General features: G+C 37.0%; 2 protein-coding genes across 11 annotated transcripts in view; one reads left to right on the plus strand and one right to left on the minus strand.

Moving 5' to 3' along the window:
- Gyc88E (Guanylyl cyclase at 88E) overlaps window positions 1-17,807 on the plus strand; it is a 37,485-nt gene that overhangs the window by 15,801 nt on the left and 3,877 nt on the right. For all 3 annotated transcript variants that reach the window (XM_017247516.3, XM_017247520.3, XM_017247517.3), the window contains 7 exons: window positions 2,137-2,206; window positions 16,028-16,253; window positions 16,461-16,948; window positions 17,005-17,128; window positions 17,185-17,317; window positions 17,370-17,596; window positions 17,650-17,754. In XM_017247516.3, coding sequence (XP_017103005.2) covers window positions 16,086-16,253; window positions 16,461-16,948; window positions 17,005-17,128; window positions 17,185-17,317; window positions 17,370-17,596; window positions 17,650-17,754 — 1,245 coding nt within the window. In that variant the 5' untranslated portion in view covers window positions 2,137-2,206; window positions 16,028-16,085. The remainder of the gene's footprint in view (window positions 1-2,136; window positions 2,207-16,027; window positions 16,254-16,460; window positions 16,949-17,004; window positions 17,129-17,184; window positions 17,318-17,369; window positions 17,597-17,649; window positions 17,755-17,807) is intronic.
- Mf (myofilin) lies at window positions 1,089-10,345 on the minus strand. 8 transcript variants are annotated; one of them, XR_006246168.2, is made up of 9 exons: window positions 10,234-10,345; window positions 9,115-9,256; window positions 8,444-8,653; window positions 6,759-6,807; window positions 6,587-6,696; window positions 4,426-4,803; window positions 3,047-3,277; window positions 2,468-2,629; window positions 1,089-1,839 (listed from the first exon to the last, which is right to left on the minus strand). XR_006246168.2 is itself a non-coding variant. In XM_017247533.3 (8 exons), exons 2-8 carry the CDS (start codon window positions 9,203-9,205, stop codon window positions 1,820-1,822), a joined length of 936 nt encoding a protein of 311 aa, XP_017103022.1. In that variant the 5' UTR covers window positions 9,206-9,256; window positions 10,234-10,345; the 3' UTR covers window positions 1,089-1,819. The 8 variants fall into 8 exon arrangements, 4 of the variants coding, with proteins under 4 accessions (XP_017103022.1, XP_017103019.1, XP_017103023.1 ...); XR_006246169.2 differs by having other exon boundaries at window positions 4,600-4,803; window positions 6,759-6,828; XR_006246166.2 differs by having other exon boundaries at window positions 6,759-6,828.

Raw genomic sequence — 17,807 nt, forward strand, 5'->3', positions numbered from 1 at the left:
ACTCTTTCAAGAAACGCTATCTATATACGAAATATCTGAAGCCCCTAAATCTCTAGCTACACAAGTATATGCCCATTTTTCATATCCTAATCTCTTCTAATTTTTTTCCGCCCCGACGAAGCTCATTTCCTGCTTTCCTGCTCGGCTTCAATAAGTCAATTAAACCTGACAGGGTGAAGGATAGGCGCAAATGTGAATCTGGTTCTAGTTTCACACCACATCTCCATTACCCCCACTCTCAGTTCCACAGAGATGTATATGTAGAGCCCATCTAACTGGTTCAGAAATGCGAACAATGGCTTTGGGGGAACACATTCATTTCCCTTCATGATGGAGCAGAAAAGCGTTGAGGATTTGTGGGTTGATTAAATGGCTTAAATGCATATTCGGTCATGGAAATTAATAAAAATTTTAATTAAATGCGGCTATAGACACACGAAAATTGCCAAGTCTGCACGTGACTGGGCAAACAATTTCCAGTTGGCTCTCAGTACCCGGGGGAACGCAGTTAAAAAGCAATTGAAATGCTATTGAAACATGGCCAAGGGGATCTCCTGGGGGCTGAGCCTGACATTGCATTGACCTTTGCCAAATAGAAAATATGTACGTTAGAATCAATAATTAAGTGAAAAGAAAGAAAATAAACATCTATATGTATCAGCCATCAGAAAAGAAGTCACAAATGACCAGTAACAATAAAGGAGGCTAGAAAATTAAGGCGATTGAAGAGCAAACACAATGAAGCGTGTTTCATACTTCCAGGACCTGACAGGCTCCTGGCATGGCAGTCACTGGCAGAGACAAATGGCAGGCGGGGAATATGAGCGGCCAAGAAGTGCGAAACAATTGCGTGCTAAACGCCAAAAACGTCAAAGTAACACAAAAAAATGGAGCAGCCGGGCAGTAAATGGTAAGATAAATGGCCCAAGTCTATGGATCTATGGACTATGAAGGAAAAACTGCTGGAAAATGGAGGGGAGTGGGTCGGGTTGGAGGCCGGAAAAGCGGGGTCATCGAAGCTCAATGGATGTTGACTTGACTCCCGTCGTGGTGGTCTCATTTCTTTTCAATGTTTCAAGGTTTACACATTTTTAGGTTTTTAGAAGTTTTTTTTTTTATTATTATCCATAATTTTGTTGTATTTTTTTTAAGTTTTATTACAAATTGAAATTGTCCAGTATATGTATGAATAGGCCGAATGTTGGATCTGTTGTTGGCAGATATACATATCCCTTATACAGTTTCTCAATGTTTCCGTTCTCCATGACAGAGACGATATTTTTTACAAATACAAATAGTTGTATAAATATTTTATATATAGCATCTAAAATATACAAAAAAGGAACAATTTATGATACCCACTGGTGTTCGGATGGGCACTCATAAGTTGGTTTTCATATTTTATTATAATAAATGTAAATCGATTTTTTTTCATATTCTTGCACTTAACATTTAAGACATGATCTTAGAAATCCAGAAATAAAAATAATAGAGAGTTTGAGTTTTATATTGTTGTTATTTTTTTTATCTACGGGAAATACGCACTTCTTGGCAAATGTTTTTTTGTTAAACCTCCGACAAGGATTGGATGGTGCTTTCCATCGGAGGATTTTTGCAGTTTTGAAAAAATTCAAACGTTGTCTGAGGATATTGAGACTAAAAAAAGGTTTTTAAACCTTTTGCTACTGTTGACTCCACTTCTCAAGATGTTATAAATGGTAGTCAAAGCTTTATATCGTTGTTTTGGGGCCCCTTGTGATGCATTCGTCGTTGTTCTTCAGGATGTTCTTGTTGTTTAAAAGTTCGTTGTTTCGTTCGTTTACAAAATTGAGCGGTGAGCTGGGGGAATCAAGATTTAAATTACATTAATTGCTTTAAAGATTTTAATATAAACATATAATAATAATAACATATAAAAATAAAAAGTATAGGGCGTGCATAGGATTTTGGTTTGCAAATCTACAGATGTTATCAACAATTTTCAATCTTTCGAAAGAGTTATTTAGTTTTGCCTTTTTATGTACTATTTGTGGCAAAGAATAAAAATAATAGATCGATTTATAGTCATAGAAAATGTTTAAATCAATAATTATTAAAGTTAGTTACTAAATTTTTATTTTCATATTTTTTTTTTAGAAAAACCGCCAAGTGATGCATCCGGGCTAATACCTTTGAACATATCACGTTATTTCAAACCATCAACAAGGTAAGAATATTTTCTATAAATTTTAATATTTTTAATGGAAGTTTTCTTTTAAAACCAAACTAAAGAACTCAATCATTTGTCGGTACTTATAATACTAAATTTTGTTAACAATTCTACATGTTTGGAGGTTCTACTAAATAGGATACTACAGGACATCATTTTTGGGGATTTCGCAGGTGAACACTACAAGTCATTTGTGTAGTTTCTACAATGAACAAATTTATACTTTGCACATGCTTGTTTCTTTTGTCATTTTCTTACCAATTTGTTTTTTAACAGTTCGTTACATGTAATTTATGTAAAATTAAGTACAAAAAAATTACAGAATTGCTATATGATTGATATAGCGTCGCTTTGTTATTATAGCTAAACGATTTGTGATTTTGTATCTAGATTTATTTTAGAAAAAATCCTCTTCCTCAGCTGTTTATGTGAGATGTAAAAATATAAATAAAATAAAAATTATAATGTTAAAATCCGGTATTAGATAATGTTTTTTAAGGGAATACAATCAATTTTGCAGAACACGAAAGAAAGTTTTCATTTCATTTCTAGAATATATTTTGAAAATCTTTTCCAATATTGAGAGTCTAAATTTTTCTATCAATTTCCTTCATGCTTTTGTGAGAAATATCCAATTTCTTTCTGGGGAATTTAAATATCAATCGAAAAATATATACAAATTTTGTATTTACTATATTTACAGAAGAGATCTTACCAATCAATTATTATAGCCAATAAACAAGTATTAAACCCTCATATCTTTTTAAATTTTTGTACGCCTCAATTGGTAAGACCATAGTGGGAAACCCGGTTCTAGAAACCATTAAGATAACTTACGTGTCAAGGGTCTGGCTGGGTGCTTGGACCACAAGTAGCGGTTCTTCACCGGCGACAAGTACGAATCACGGGCCACGGGGCTCGAGGCACGGGGCACCGAGGTGGCACGGAAGGGCACCAGGTCATCCACGTCCCACCAGAAGGGATCGCGCACGATCGAGGAGACCGGCAAGTTGGGGCTGGGGCTCAGCAGATCCCTGAAGCGGTTGCGTGGGTGGAAGATCGGAAGTCCTATTTGTTGGCATTTTCAATAGCAGTATTTAGTCATCAGAGATGGTAGTGTTTCAACGTTTATTTTTATGAAATTGTTTCATTGTGGTGTTGTGCGTTTTGATGTTGCAACCAGATGTTGAAGTTGTTGGGTTTTCAGATAGTATTTGTTTGTTTGCATTGTTGGTTGTTGTAGTTGCAATGTATACAAGAAGAGCAGAAAGAAAAATATTTTTTGTTTTTGCTATGTTTTTTAAACTAAAATAAAAGTAAATTAAATAAAAAAAAACAACGCTTTAACAATCAACAATAATTTGATATTTTCCATGCGTATGTTGGGGTTTCGTTGTGGAAAAAATACCAAATGGAGGTATGGCATAGGAGTTATGATAGATAGAGGATATAAAAAAGGGTGATTCGATAGAAAGTGATATATGGAGAGATGGGCAGGCGCTACAGTGAGCACATCGATAAGCGAACCAGTGGGTATATGAAGGTGGGGTTCTGGTTTTTGTTTCTATAGAAGAATTTAAACCGATTTAAAGTTAGCTTTGACTGTTTTTTAAGAGTTACAAGATTGATTGTTAATCGGTTATTGTTTGTTAATCACAAGTTAGATTTCATTACAAATCAGGACACTTGCAAACATTGTTTTCAGTTTATCTTTTTAAAGAAAAGAGTTTAACAATTATTACACCAAGTGAGTGATCATTAACCGATTTATAATCTCTTGATTGATTTTTAAGTACAAAGTTAAATCGATTTGCATTCAAGAACTAAAAGCACGGCGCTTACTGTTCGGGCAATACTGTAATAATTTTGCTGATGCTGCTGGCAAAGTCAAGGCACAGGACACGACAAGGAATCGTGCTGGCAAAGCCAAAGAGTGGAAATAATTTTGACAAATTACATGGCCACATAGGTGGAGAGAGAGCGAGTGTACGAAAAATATGGCGACCATTTTTCAACACGTTCGTCGTCTCCATCATCGTTTGTCTCGACATTTCGAGAGGCAACAGAAGCCGACAGGAAAAAAAAATCATAATCACATAAAAGTCAACAAATAACACGCAAATTTCGTCTCTTCATGTATCAAGACAAATTCGGATTCTCATTTTAGGTTGTTTTTTTTTTGAGGCAGGGATAGAAAAGTGAATTTTGGTTTTTACCCTCAGCATCGTAGGCGACTTCAGTGGGACGGGGTCCCCAGCGACCGGCTTTGACGGGAGTGGGACTTGGCGAGCCGGCGCGCTCGAAAATACCGAGTGATCGGCTGGGGGCAGCAGCAGCTGCGGCAACATCAGCTGCCGCCGATTCAGCCTCGGCGATCGTGGGCAACTTACTTTCAAAGAGTTCATCCAGGGGTTCCAGCGAGCTGGCGCGGAAGCTGGGACGCGTGAACGGAGCCAGGCTGGTGGCACGGTCGAAGACCGACGGTCCGCGGGGCACGCTGCCCTCGCGGCCCCAGTAGGTTGGTGGGGGCACGTACGGCTCGCTGCCAGCGCGGGTGGTGCGGCTGGGGCGGAACGGCGAGGCCGAGCGACGAGCTGTAACCAGAATATACATATGATATGATGATTTAAATAACTATCCATAGGCTACAAAAGATTCTCAAGAATAGCAATGCTTTTACAATTTATCTGGGAACTTTTTTTTAAATGTATATTTTAATGGTTTATTTTAAGTCTTAAGGTTTTAAAGAAATTATTTAGTAAATATTTTTTGAGTTATTTTAATATTAAATGAGAATCAAAAGTTACAACTTCTTTTCAAAAACATTTTACGTTTAACTGTCGAAACCTTCGTCGAATTAGCCTGGTCTACATAGTGATGGTCTTTTAGAAACTCTTTTCTTACCAATTACTTACCAGAAGAAAAATCATCACCAACCAACGATGCTTACACAAAAATGTAGAACAGAAATGAAAAACAAACAACATCCTGAACAAAATACATAGTAAACAATTACACAAAACTGTGGGCACGAAACACAATTACAATGGAGGATATAATAGAATTTTTGATTTTGAATTCCTCGAGGGAAATTCTTAAATGATCTGCCATTAGAGAAAACACATAAGATTGGATTGGACAATTCGTTAAATATTTCATTTGGTTTTGCATAAATATTTTTAGTTTTAATAGTAGGTTTTGATTGAGTATTTCGGCAGTTTATGTACAGGCACCGCACAGTGTAATGTGAATTTCTATGCTTTGATTTTAGTGGTGATACGAGGGACTAAGTAGACGAAAGACAACAGCGAACTGGACGAAAGTAAGAACATTGACTTATTAATATCGAAATGCGAATGATTTGTTAGAGAATTAAGGTCCAAACAGAGAGACTCCTTTGCGAAGAAATAGTTCCAAAACACAAGTTTTCTTGATTGTTATTAAATTGATTTTTTTTATTAATAATGTTTTGTTTGTTTTTTTTTCGGTTTTTTAAATTAATTAAAGGTCAGAAATAGTGATCTTTGTTGAGGTATAGTTGCCAAGGGCTACAGTGGGCACGAATTGTCGATTTAGCGGCAAAAACTATGCTCTTTGGTACAGCAGCTGTTAGAAAGAAGGCTTAAAATATTGGGGGTAAGGATGGGTTTGTGGTTTAGGTACGAATGAATGGATGGGGTCGTTAAAAATGTTTATATTAAATATATTAAAGGCTAAAATTAAAATTAGAGTTGTATTTTTTTTTTATAAATGTTTTGTTGTTGGTTTTATTACTTTTGTTGTTGTTGATTTTGTATAAGTTAATAATTAAAATAAAGCATATGTATATTTAAATATATCATACAATGAAACATTTAACGAAATTTTCACTCGATTAGACTATTGCTGAGTTTTTGGGGGGATTTCTTTTTACAGACAGATATTGAATACAATTATTTTCGTTTTTCTTTTCGGGTTTTGACAGATTTTGCATTAATTTACAAGAGTCTTACTAAAAGCTAAGCAAACAAAAGTAGTATTGTTTTTCTTTAACGCTCAGCGCTTCAAACTTTCAGAGCTGCAAAATAGGTTTCAAACAATAAAGATTTTAGACAAAAATATAATCGTAACAAAATTGAGAAAAGTCTGCATCAGTGTTTTCTTATTCTTTTTTTTTTTTTGGCTGAATTTGAAAAAAAATTTCGTTGAGTTCGTTTTTGGGTGTTTTTGATTTAGATATCATTTGCTATTTTTATGTTCGTGCTTACATTTCGTAAATTAATTTTAAATTCTTTTCGTTGATGATGTTGTTGTGTTGTTTACTTTCCTGTTGTTGTTGGTGTTGGTTTTTTGGTTTTCTGGTATTTTGGATTTAGAAAATGTCTTTGATATCCTTACCCTTGTTGAGCTCCGCCAGCAGCTTGTCCTCTGGCTCGTACTCCAGGGGCACCAGAGCGTTGGGGGTGAGTGGCTTGTCCTTCAGGTACAGACCATAGCGAGATGGGTACCTACCAGGACATTTATAAATTTGTTAACAAAGAACTATATGATTGAAGGATGGAATTCCCACCTGCGCTCGATCTCCTGCATGCGCTTCAGATGATCATTCCAGGCCTTCTCTGCGTCGTAGTTGGCTGGAACTGTTTTCAAAAAACAAACGCGTTAGAAAACGAAACTCCTAAACAGTGTTTCCTTTTTAGATTTTGTTAATCCTTTTCAAAAGCATGACATAAATACAGCAAACAAACACAACAAGGAGGTGCTTACTGAAAATGGTATCATTTTAGCGAGGGCTCACACGTCGTATGCGCAATATTCGATACGTACGCATTCCCGGAAAGCAATGTTAGCAAAAGCGGCAAAAAAATAGAGAGAGGGAATCGAAAAATCAGTAAATCTTTAATCGCATTAAAAAGCTATTTCTCAACCCAATGCCAGATGAAGTAGAAGCTTAGGTTAAGTGTTAGGTCAAAGTATGAAGTTTATAGCAAACCCTTGATGACACGGATGATGGACTGATTGGCTGTTTGGCTGATGGATGGACTGACTGATAAATGGATGGATAGATGGAGCCCCACAAAGAGAGCAACACCAGATTGTTTCAAGATTTTATTTCACACACAAAACACATACATATATGTATATACTGGCTACCAAATAAATCATTTTCTGATTTCGTTATTTTAACTAAAATCTACACAAAATCGTTTTCACTAAATTTAAGTTGTCTTTTGCCTAGAGAGAACAACAACAAATATATATATAATAGTTATATATATAAATATATATAGAGTGCGCATAAAATATCAAAAATATATACATCGCTCGGATATATATGTGTATTTATTTTGACGACACACACATTTACGTATATTCTGAAACATTTATGAAAGAGAGAAAAAGAAAAAAACAATTGGTTAGTCCAAAAAAAAAAGCGAAAAAGAAAACTATAATTTAGGCAAACGGGGTACCAGGTTGTTGAAAAATATCGGATGTTGTGGGAGGAAGCTCAGTGGTATGGTATATAGGTAATGTGCCTCTGTGTAAATGTGTGGAAATTCGGAAAAAAGAATTTCGCTCCTCATTGAGGGCCGCCGCCACAGTCATTTGATCCCAGAGCACGCACCAAAAATTGAGTCGAAAAATCCTCTTATGTACCTGACTCGATATTCCGATTTATATAAACATATATATAAATATTTCTCTTGTGTTTTCCCTGCCTCTGGGTGTAAGTGTGTGTTGTGAACATGTGTGTATATTATGTCCAACGTTTTTGTTGTTCTTCGTTGTGAGGCCTTTTGCCAAAAATCATTCATTGACGTAATAGTATTTTGGCTTTTTGCGCTGGCATTTATATTTTTAAATTTATGAAATCATAGCGCGCACACAAAGACGGCCATCGGAACAAAAATAATGGCTTGGATCGGGAGAACATCCAAGGTGTTGTCGAAAGCATACTTTTGTGGCAGGCATCGATGAAAATGCAGTTCAAAAATGATCAGCGAGTGAAAATTAAAATGACTGAACTGAATCAGACAGATTGATTGATGGTGCATCGAAGAAATGCAGAAAAGCTGAGGGTGCATTCGACTTGGCCGAAGCTTTACATAACCTTGCAAATTATGTATTTTGTATCATATCCTTAAAAGTTACACACTTTGCAAGGCCTTGGAAAAAGTATAAATTTCAAAGCTGTGTAAAGAAGTTAGGCGGGATTTTTGGCTTAAACGTTGTTCAATCGAAATCTCAACTTACTTGTTCGGCTGTAGTGATGATCGTAGATGGCACGTGGCGAGTAGCCGTAGGTGTCACGGCTCACTGGCAGATATCTGTAGCCAGAGGACTGGACGCGCTCGTTGGCGGTGGAGGGCTCGTCGTAGATGCTCCTGTATGTGGGCGACTCCAGGTAGGAGCTGTAGGGACGAGAGGCCCTTGGCGCCTCGTGGGCGCGGATATCCTCAGAGCCTATAAATAGAGGTTTGGATAACCCAGCGTTAGTTCATTGCTTTTCAAATATACATTCAAATATTTCAGCTATTTTCACTATTTGGCTCAATGCCAGCCAGGCGAGAACAACAAAATTAAGAATCAAGAAAAAAAAATAAAGTTGATTTCTATTTTGTGTGGTGTAGTGTCTATCATAGATACACAGATATTTCTTTCGATGAGATTTTTGCTTTGTTTAAGGCCCGACCACATATTTTAAATTTTTGCTCTCTATATACTTTTGACTGCGAAAAGCTTTCTCAACGGAGCGTATCTAAGAATATAGCTCGGCTGATATGACACCTGCCAAGAGAAATGGGCCATACACACATATGTATATGGGCTAAGCTATTTTGCTCAAAGTTTAATAATATATCCTCAGCTCGAATTTTCGATATTAACCAACAGGTAACAAACTATATTGTTGGGGCTCTACTTACCCTTCAGGGATCTGATGTAGGATTGCCAGAACTTGGCCTTCTTGCTGGGGCTCTCGTTGCGCCCAATCATTTCCAAATGGCTCTTGAACATTTTGATCGATTTGTTTTGTTCTGTTCACGAAAAAATCGTTGAACTCGTTCGCTGAAATAAAGTTGGGAAGAAAGTCAGCACAACTATTTCCATTTTATTAATATTAATTATTATTATTATTATTTTATTTTTTTTTTAGTTGTCTATTTTCCGAGAAATGCCAGGCAATACACAGCACGAATTTAAATCGGTCTTCCCTCGTTAGATGGAATGATTTTTCGGTTTAGTTTTGCTTTGGCTACGAAAGTCTCTCAGTTCGAAAATAAACAGACTGTGTGCCAGTTTAGAGCAGTGCAAAGTTTATAAAATATATAGATACATCTAATATAATGGTATGAGAAGACGGCAGCAGCCAACGCAAGATCAATCTCACTAAAAATAAATTTATTTTTCTTCAGTTTTCCGATTTTTGGCTGCTTTTTCTGATTTGCTCAAATATAAAAAAATTTTCTTGGGTTAAAAATTTCACACTTTAATCTATAAGACGTTTCTAGGTTCATACATGTGTACGTGTCTAAGAATGTGTATGTGTGGGTGTTCAAGTGTGAGTGTGTATCTGAGAGATGCAGCTAAATTTTAATTTATTTTTAAATGTCCTTGAGTTGAATTCATTCTGTTATTCGTTATTCTGGCTTTCATCGGAATTTACTTCAATCTTGAAGAACAGTGCAAGGAATTTTCGAAAATTCAATCGAGAGATTATTTAAAAGTTATTTTGTATTAAATCGAAATCAAATCAATTCATTCACTTCACAAACTCTTGTAATATTTTCACAATTTGGTATCAAATGTCATTGAGTATCCAACTCTATTATATAATCAATGTCTCTTCCATTTGGAATTATAATTTTTATCATATTTCCAAAACATGTCACCAGGTAATTATATTTCTTCACAATACTTTCGATGGACAGTGCACTTTATTTTATTATCAATTTTATTTGAATTGATTTTATTGAATTATTTAATTTTTGTCTCATGTCTTTACTCTGGATTTGTATTTATGAATTTGTTTCGGGTTCGCTTACAATTTAAAATTACTCCTAAAAAATAGCGATCTATCCTCAACGAAGAATTTTTTCAAACTGCAAACCCCATGAAAATTTGCCTCACCAATTTTCCTCGTTTCAGAATTTTGCCATTCCGTTTCGGCCCCGAAAGCACGGCGCATTCCTTTACGGCGTAGGTTGCCCCATCCGTGTGCCCGTCGAGATGCATGTCTTGGTGGCGAAAGCTCCGGGTGATCGGTTATGGGAAAAGCTTTCTGCAAAGATCGTGGGGTTGTGCTGGTTCTGGTGGTGGTGGTGGTCTTTTCGCCCACGGCGCCCACTCATTGTTTGCAAAGATTGAAAACTGAAAACTCGATGACGCGCTGCCGATGATCATAAAAAGAGAAAACCATCTAATTTATCCCACCATACATATGATCCTATATTTACTTGAGAAAATCCCAATATTATATTATTTTGTTTGATCGTTGTTTTCTTGCCTCCCGGCACTTTTCTTTATTTATAATTTAAACTTTGCTCTCATTTTTTATTTTCCCTAACTGGAATGGCCAAAGGAAATGCGTCAATCGTGTTATTGAATTGATCAGTGAACTCTAGGACTCTAAATAATTGTCATATACTTTATAAATTAAACTGAAAATCATGGCAACATTTTCTTTAGAATCTTTACTTATATCCTATTACGGTTCAGTTTATTTATGTTTGATATTTGTTTAGGTTTTCCACTGCCCACTAATTAGTTTCCGGATAATGGAAAAATCATTTCCACCTCAGGCCCACACAGTTAAATAAACAAAATTAAATATGCCAGTGTAAATATCAGATACCAGATACAAATTTAAACTGAATGTCCTTAGAATTTTTCAAATCCTGATGGAAGAATACCCTTCTTATACACTGTTTAGGTTTTCTTCTCATAAACACAAATTATTCAGCAATTAAATAACAATTTTCAAGGGAAATTCCTCGAAAAATGTATAAACAAACCCGGGGAAAGCTTCTCCAGTCAGCTACGATTACCACGTGCTGGGTTGAAGGGCAGATCAGCTTCCAGTAAATAATTTTTCTATTTTTATATCCAACTTTATGGAGAGGAATTTGACCTTTTCAACCGTGCAGATCGTTTATAAAGCTTCCTGGCATGTGTTCCTCCCCATTAACTCAAGGCCAGATGCAATTGCAATGAAATGTTCTTTTGACTTTGTTTGTTTACCTTATATAAGAGGTATTTAAAATTTTTACCCTTAAACAAACTTATTGAACGTCTCGATTTAATCTTGAACTTGACTTTCAGTTTGATGAACCAAACACGTAAACCGAATAAAAAATGCACAAAAACTATTGGGAAATACCTGGCAAAGGTTTTTCGGTTTTGGCCCAATCATTGGGTGTGGGGATGTGATTAAACTTTTACTTTCTGGCACACTTTTTTGGCTGCTAATTTGAATGAGTTGAGCAACTTGTTATTTCACTTTCCCTCTATTCGAGTTTAATTATAGTTTAATTGGGTTTGATTGTTTGCACAAATCCATTGAAGGGCAAATTCAAATTTCCTTCTTAGGATTTTGTTAGCCAGAAAAATCAAATCAAGAAATAATCTTTGGCTCTTGAAAAATGAGGTCAGCATGTAAGCTCATTATTTGGCGACACTTGTGTCGGGAAATTGTGTTTCTTACAAATTCCTCATACTTTATTATACACAACTCAATTATAAATTACATTGTGCGACGCCTGGGGGGGTTGGTTTTGGGCTGTCACAGTGAAAAGACGGGTGACTGAAGAAATTCCAACAAATAATTTATTTACATTTTATTACTCGCACACTTGGGGTCTAATAAATCGCCTTCCCAATGTGAAGGTCGATTGCAGTGTTTGCAAGTGAAATGAAACGCAACTAAACGAAAAACAAATTATTGAAATCCTACAATGTCAACACGGCGTATGAGCAATTTGCTTACCAGCGCATAAAGCAAACAACATATTCTCTACAAATATCACTTTGAGTCATTCAAAATTAGTAAAAATAAACAGATTTCAGCCTTTTGTTTGAGTTTGAAATTAAAATAGATCTGATAAATTTTTGAATGTATTTAGAAATACATTACTTTGTTATGCAACTATTAAGCTCTATGGCTAATTGGCTAATTCATAGCCTTGTAGTCAGAGTTCCGGATCAACAGGGACTCACAAATAGAGCCTAATGGTGTTTGATGCCAAAATCGAAAAGCTTTCTCTCGATCTATGCTATTCAGCATACAATATGATTATAAATACACTCATAATGAAACACTAATACATAGTTTCTCGAGATCTATATATAACGAGGTTTAACCTTAACATATAGCAGACACCTTCAAATGAATTTTTCACGAAATATAAAAATAAATATGTGTACTCGATATATGCCGTGTGGATATATGCTCTCGCATGATTTTGCAGCTGAAATCTGTATCTATAGCCTATGGCTATATGGCTATAGCCAGCTAGGGTCTGATCTGCTCTGATCACAAAAACCCGACATCGGCCCACGCAAATGAACTTGAAAATTAATTGTTTCTGCAGCCACACAATTGCAGATCAGAGAATGGATATATGGGCTCTATGTACACGACACGGTATATAGAAAGATATATTGTATGTACACTTGTTCAATGCCAGTAGGGGTTTGCCTTCCATAATTTATTTGGCTTTCGTATACTGTATGCTAGAAAAACAGATTTTGTTTATAATTTCATTAAAACTGAATGCCAGATGAATTTTTCCTCAGACTGGAAAATTGAGAATGAAAAAACCTCACAAATTACTTGGCAAACATTTTTTTCATCTGACATTTCTCATCAGCCATTAATTATATTAATCCCCAAGGACACTAGGGTCAATTCGGTAACGACAAACTATACTTGTATGGAAAATGAAAAAAGCATGACCTTGAATATAGTAGAAATTTTGGTTTTTGGCTGATGGATTGATGATGGCCAGACAAACTGGCAAAATAGAAAAATCTTTCGAAACATACAGAACACGTTTGCTGACACTTTGTGTTAAAAGTTTGCAGTCCCAAAAATATGGCAGAGATAGAAAATTTCGAAAGCCATTAACAGTTAGTAAACGACCTGTTCCGAGGCCACCCACTTGCAATTCACTTCCTCCGATCCCTAAGAGAAATCATACATTTATCAATAGGCTGCTGACGTCATGGATATACAACTTGTACATCCTGTTTATTATTTGTGACTGAACATCCACACATTTGGCCATTTATTTGCGATTTGCATTCCATTCATGAAACGGAGAGGAAAGATACCGATCTTTGAACATCCCCCCAACAAATGTGTAATAAAAAGAAAAACATATAGACATATTTATAAAAAGTATATGAAATAAAGATTACTCAAGTCCCATAGGCCCACGGATGACGGCCCCAGTGTGGACAATGTTTTGATATGTTTGGCGCAAGTGTTTCTCCACAAAATTATTTTTTTTATGGGGGTGTCTACAATGCCGAAATGTTAGAAGGTCGCCCCCAAGAAGTCAAAACTGAAACTGAAAGTTTCATTAGGTTTTTTTTTGTAGTATTCTTGTTTTTCCTCTGACAGTAGCTGCTTTTTTTATATTTTTCCTTTTCAGTTTTTTAGCTTGTTCTTGTCTTGTACTTTCAGTGTTTTCGAACATTTTCTGTATTTCTTGCTCGGTTTGCTTTTATAGTTCACACATCAAGATGTCTTATAAATATTTTGAACATTTTTTTACCCAACCTATGTATATATATATCACAAAGATTTATCTCACTATTTGCCTATTTATTTATATAAAAAGAAAGCGAAGAACAACAACGACCGTCTACAGGAAAAAACAAAACATAAAAAATGACTAGAAAATGGAATAGTTGACGTCAAAGGATATGGTTCTCTTTGTTTATATGAAATTGTATAGGTTTTCATTAAAAAAAGGTGCATCGCTAAACATAAACATATATTTCCCACATTAAACCAAATCATACTTTTCCATAATCAAAGCCAAAAAGGGGCTATCTAACCCTGATTCCTGGTTCATGATATAAAGTCATAAACCACAAATTTAAATAAATGGCTTGATATGCATGAATTTATGCTTTTCCCCCTGATTTGCCATGGGGCGATATATATGTATTTGAAGGGATAATGGGCCCGGCTCAAAGCGCCTGAAATGACTTTGTGACACAACAAATGGCAATAAGCCATAAACAATGCGAACTGTGAATTATGGCTGTAAAGGACACAAATGAAGGCTCATACAAATGGCCACCTGCAGCTACGAATTCGATGCGTCCTTGGTCGGTCCTGCCTCGCAGCCTTGCTGTAATTTTCCCGCAATTGTTAGCTGGTTGTTAGTTTGAGGTATCAAGCTCGAGATGGCATCTAAAATAAATTCCCAAAGGAGTGCAGCCAAGTGCATGACTCAATTTACAGTTGACAAATTGACTTAGTTTGCCAATCGAGACGAACATATGCGGAGTGCATCCAAGGATACCCAAGGTGGCTGGCAGGGCTGGCTGAAACATATGCTACCAAAAGCCAGTTCATTTGCAACGTGCTGCAAATATCTCACGCTGGTGTCGGAGTGGAACTTGGCAATGTAATTTATTCTTAGAATAGAAGACATGGCCGCGGCAAGAGCCAGAGCCAGGTGCGTTTCTTTGAATGCAATTCAATTAGCCCAGATTCAAAGCAGGGCGAATAAATAGCAATTGTCCTTGCAACTAAATTGTGGATACAACTCAATTGGAAGCTGGCTAAATTAACAGCCACTTGGGCCAACTGCAATTACCTTCGTTCTGCCCCAAGGATAATGAACTTGTGGTTCTGTTTTGTCGGAAGATACAAAACTAGAACTTTTCTTCAACTATTCTCTCTTCTATGTGGCTCAAATGCCATCTATATAAATGACTGATTTAATGAGTTTCATGTTGTTGTTTACAAGTAAGCCACCATATAGACCCTTATAAAGTAATTACTTCAACTAATTGAAAGTACTTTATGACCTTTTCCCATGGCTACTGGCTTAAAAGGTCAATATATTGCCGTTTTTTAGACTAGTTAGGGAGTGACGCTGAAGTTATTTCAAGTCTACTAGACTAGAGTCTGTATAGACTCACTTTATAATGAATATTTCTGTCACTTCATCTGCAAATGTTGCCAAATTAATCCCACAAACGTGCTGGCATTTCATGTCTCTGGCACCGAGGCTCTTCCACTTCCCATTGGCCTTGTTTGGAATTGTTGGTCTAAACCTGCAAAGAGGCGGTGAAAGCTTTGGCGAGACAGTTGGCTCTTTGGATGAATAGTCAGATGGATTCGTTGACACCCCGAATCAACAGAAATGATGGGAAAATAATATGATTGTGGCTGGAGTGGAGGCGCCGAGTGTCTGGCCCATAGAGACCAGATTTGGGAAATTGGGAATTTTTTAAACGAATTCACGGTCCAAGTGGATTCAACGGAATTGGCACAGTTTTTCGGGCAGACTGAAGCCAGCTGGGCGTATGTGTAATGCAGAATCCATCGAAGGAAAATCATAAATTGTGCTAAAAAGAAAAAGTATGCCAAGCCATAAAGAAGAGCCATAAAATTAGCTGACAGAACAAAGTATTTCGATTGGGAATCTATGTCAAGGATTGAGGAAATATGTATTTTTTTCTTTTTGGGTGAGGGCACTTGATTGAGTTCTGAAATATATACATAGTGGGAATTGGGAAAGAATAATTTCCGGCTTGCTTAATTATTTTCTACCAAGTCAAGAGTGTCCATCAATCGATTCCTGTTTCAATTAATAGGTCCAACCATCAATGTCAGCCGAGTGAAGCATAAGGAAGCTACTCCCCCAGCTTCAAGATGTACGGATTGCTGTTGGAGAACCTCTCCGAGTACATCAAGTCCGTGTATGGCGAGGAGAAATGGGAGGACATCCGACGGCAGGCTGGCATCGATTCGCCCTCCTTCAGTGTGCACCAGGTTTATCCGGAGAACTTGCTCCAGAAGTTGGCCAAAAAGGCGCAACAGGTGGGTATTGGATATGTTTTTATAAAAATGGTTAACGCTGCGTATGAGCAATAAATACAATCAACGTTTTATGGGCATAACTCATACGAAGTGTGGGCTTTGTTGGAATTATTTCGGCTTATGTCTGAAGGACAATAACATAATATTTTTATTGCCTTTGAAGCTATCTCGACATCCATTTAAAATATAATTTTATCATTTTTATAGGTCTTGGGCGTCTCGGAAAGAGATTTCATGGACCAGATGGGCGTCTATTTTGTAGGCTTTGTCGGTCAGTATGGATATGATCGCGTTCTGTCCGTCTTGGGTCGTCACATGCGCGACTTCCTTAACGGCCTGGACAACCTGCATGAGTACCTAAAGTTCTCGTACCCGCGGATGCGGGCTCCCAGCTTCATTTGCGAAAATGAAACGAAACAGGGTCTGACCCTGCACTATCGCTCCAAGCGGCGTGGGTTTGTCTACTACACGATGGGTCAGATCCGTGAGGTGGCACGTTACTTCTACCACAAGGAGATGCACATCGAGCTGGTGCGGGAGGAGATCCTATTCGATACTGTCCATGTAACCTTTCAGTTGACCTTCGATAATCGGGCATTCACGTTGGCCTCTCTGGCAATGACCCGCGAGGAAAAGCACCTGCCCATCAGCGCTCATGTGTTGTTCGAGATCTTCCCCTTCTGTATTGTATTTGGGTGAGTTTCCTCGATTTTCTTCTAAAAACTATATTTATTAATTTTCCTGACTCTAGAGCTGACATGATCGTGCGCAGTATTGGTAACTCTCTCATGGTGATATTGCCGGAACTTCTGGGAAAGAAAATAACAGCCTGGTTCGATTTAGTGCGGCCTCTGATAGCCTTTAAGTTTCAGACTGTAAGTAGGTTCCCTTGGGGCATAGTTCTTGGTTTTAATCCATTTTTAAACATTAGATTCTCAACCGTACCAATAATATTTTTGAACTGGTCACTGTGGATCCAGTCACTGAGAGACTGGATGCCCAAAGCGAGGACTTACTTCTTCATGATGATGGAAGCGAACCCGAGAAATCATTGAGATTAAAAGGTAGAGTCATTTAAATGAGTTATTATTCCCTTTCTATATTCTGAGTTTTAAGGTCAAATGGTTTATATGGAAAATTGGCGCATGATCATGTTTCTGGGCACGCCAGTCATGCCGGACTTGACTTCTCTAATAACCACTGGTCTCTACATCAACGATCTGTCCATGCACGACTTTAGCCGAGATTTAATGTTGGCGGGAACGCAACAATCGGTGGAATTAAAGTTGGCCCTTGATCAGGAGCAGCAAAAGTCTAAGAAGTTGGAGGAATCCATGAGATTGGTAAGAAAGTTAAACCAAAATCATGAAGAGTTCCTAAAGCCTCTCTATCTTAGTTGGATGAAGAAATGCGTCGAACCGATGAGCTGCTATATCAGATGATACCCAAACAAGTGGCAGACCGACTTAGACGCGGGGAAAATCCCATAGACACCTGTGAGGTACGATAAGATCTATGAGATATTTAATCTTTAACTACAGAACAATTACATTA

This window comes from Drosophila bipectinata, chromosome 3R (assembly GCF_030179905.1).
Source record: "Drosophila bipectinata strain 14024-0381.07 chromosome 3R, DbipHiC1v2, whole genome shotgun sequence".
Taxonomy (NCBI): Eukaryota; Metazoa; Arthropoda; class Insecta; order Diptera; family Drosophilidae; genus Drosophila; species Drosophila bipectinata.

Excerpts from the sequence above, each read along its gene's own strand:
- Mf (XM_017247530.3), bottom strand. The coding sequence starts at position 9,205 with ATGTTCAAGAGCCATTTGGAAATGATTGGGCGCAACGAGAGCCCCAGC. Across the intron at positions 8,654-9,114 it reads CTACATCAGATCCCTGAAGG|GCTCTGAGGATATCCGCGCC; the intron begins GTAAGTAGAGCC and ends CTCTATTTATAG. Across the intron at positions 1,840-3,046 it reads CCCAGCCAGACCCTTGACAC|CTCACCGCTCAATTTTGTAA; the intron begins GTAAGTTATCTT and ends TGATTCCCCCAG.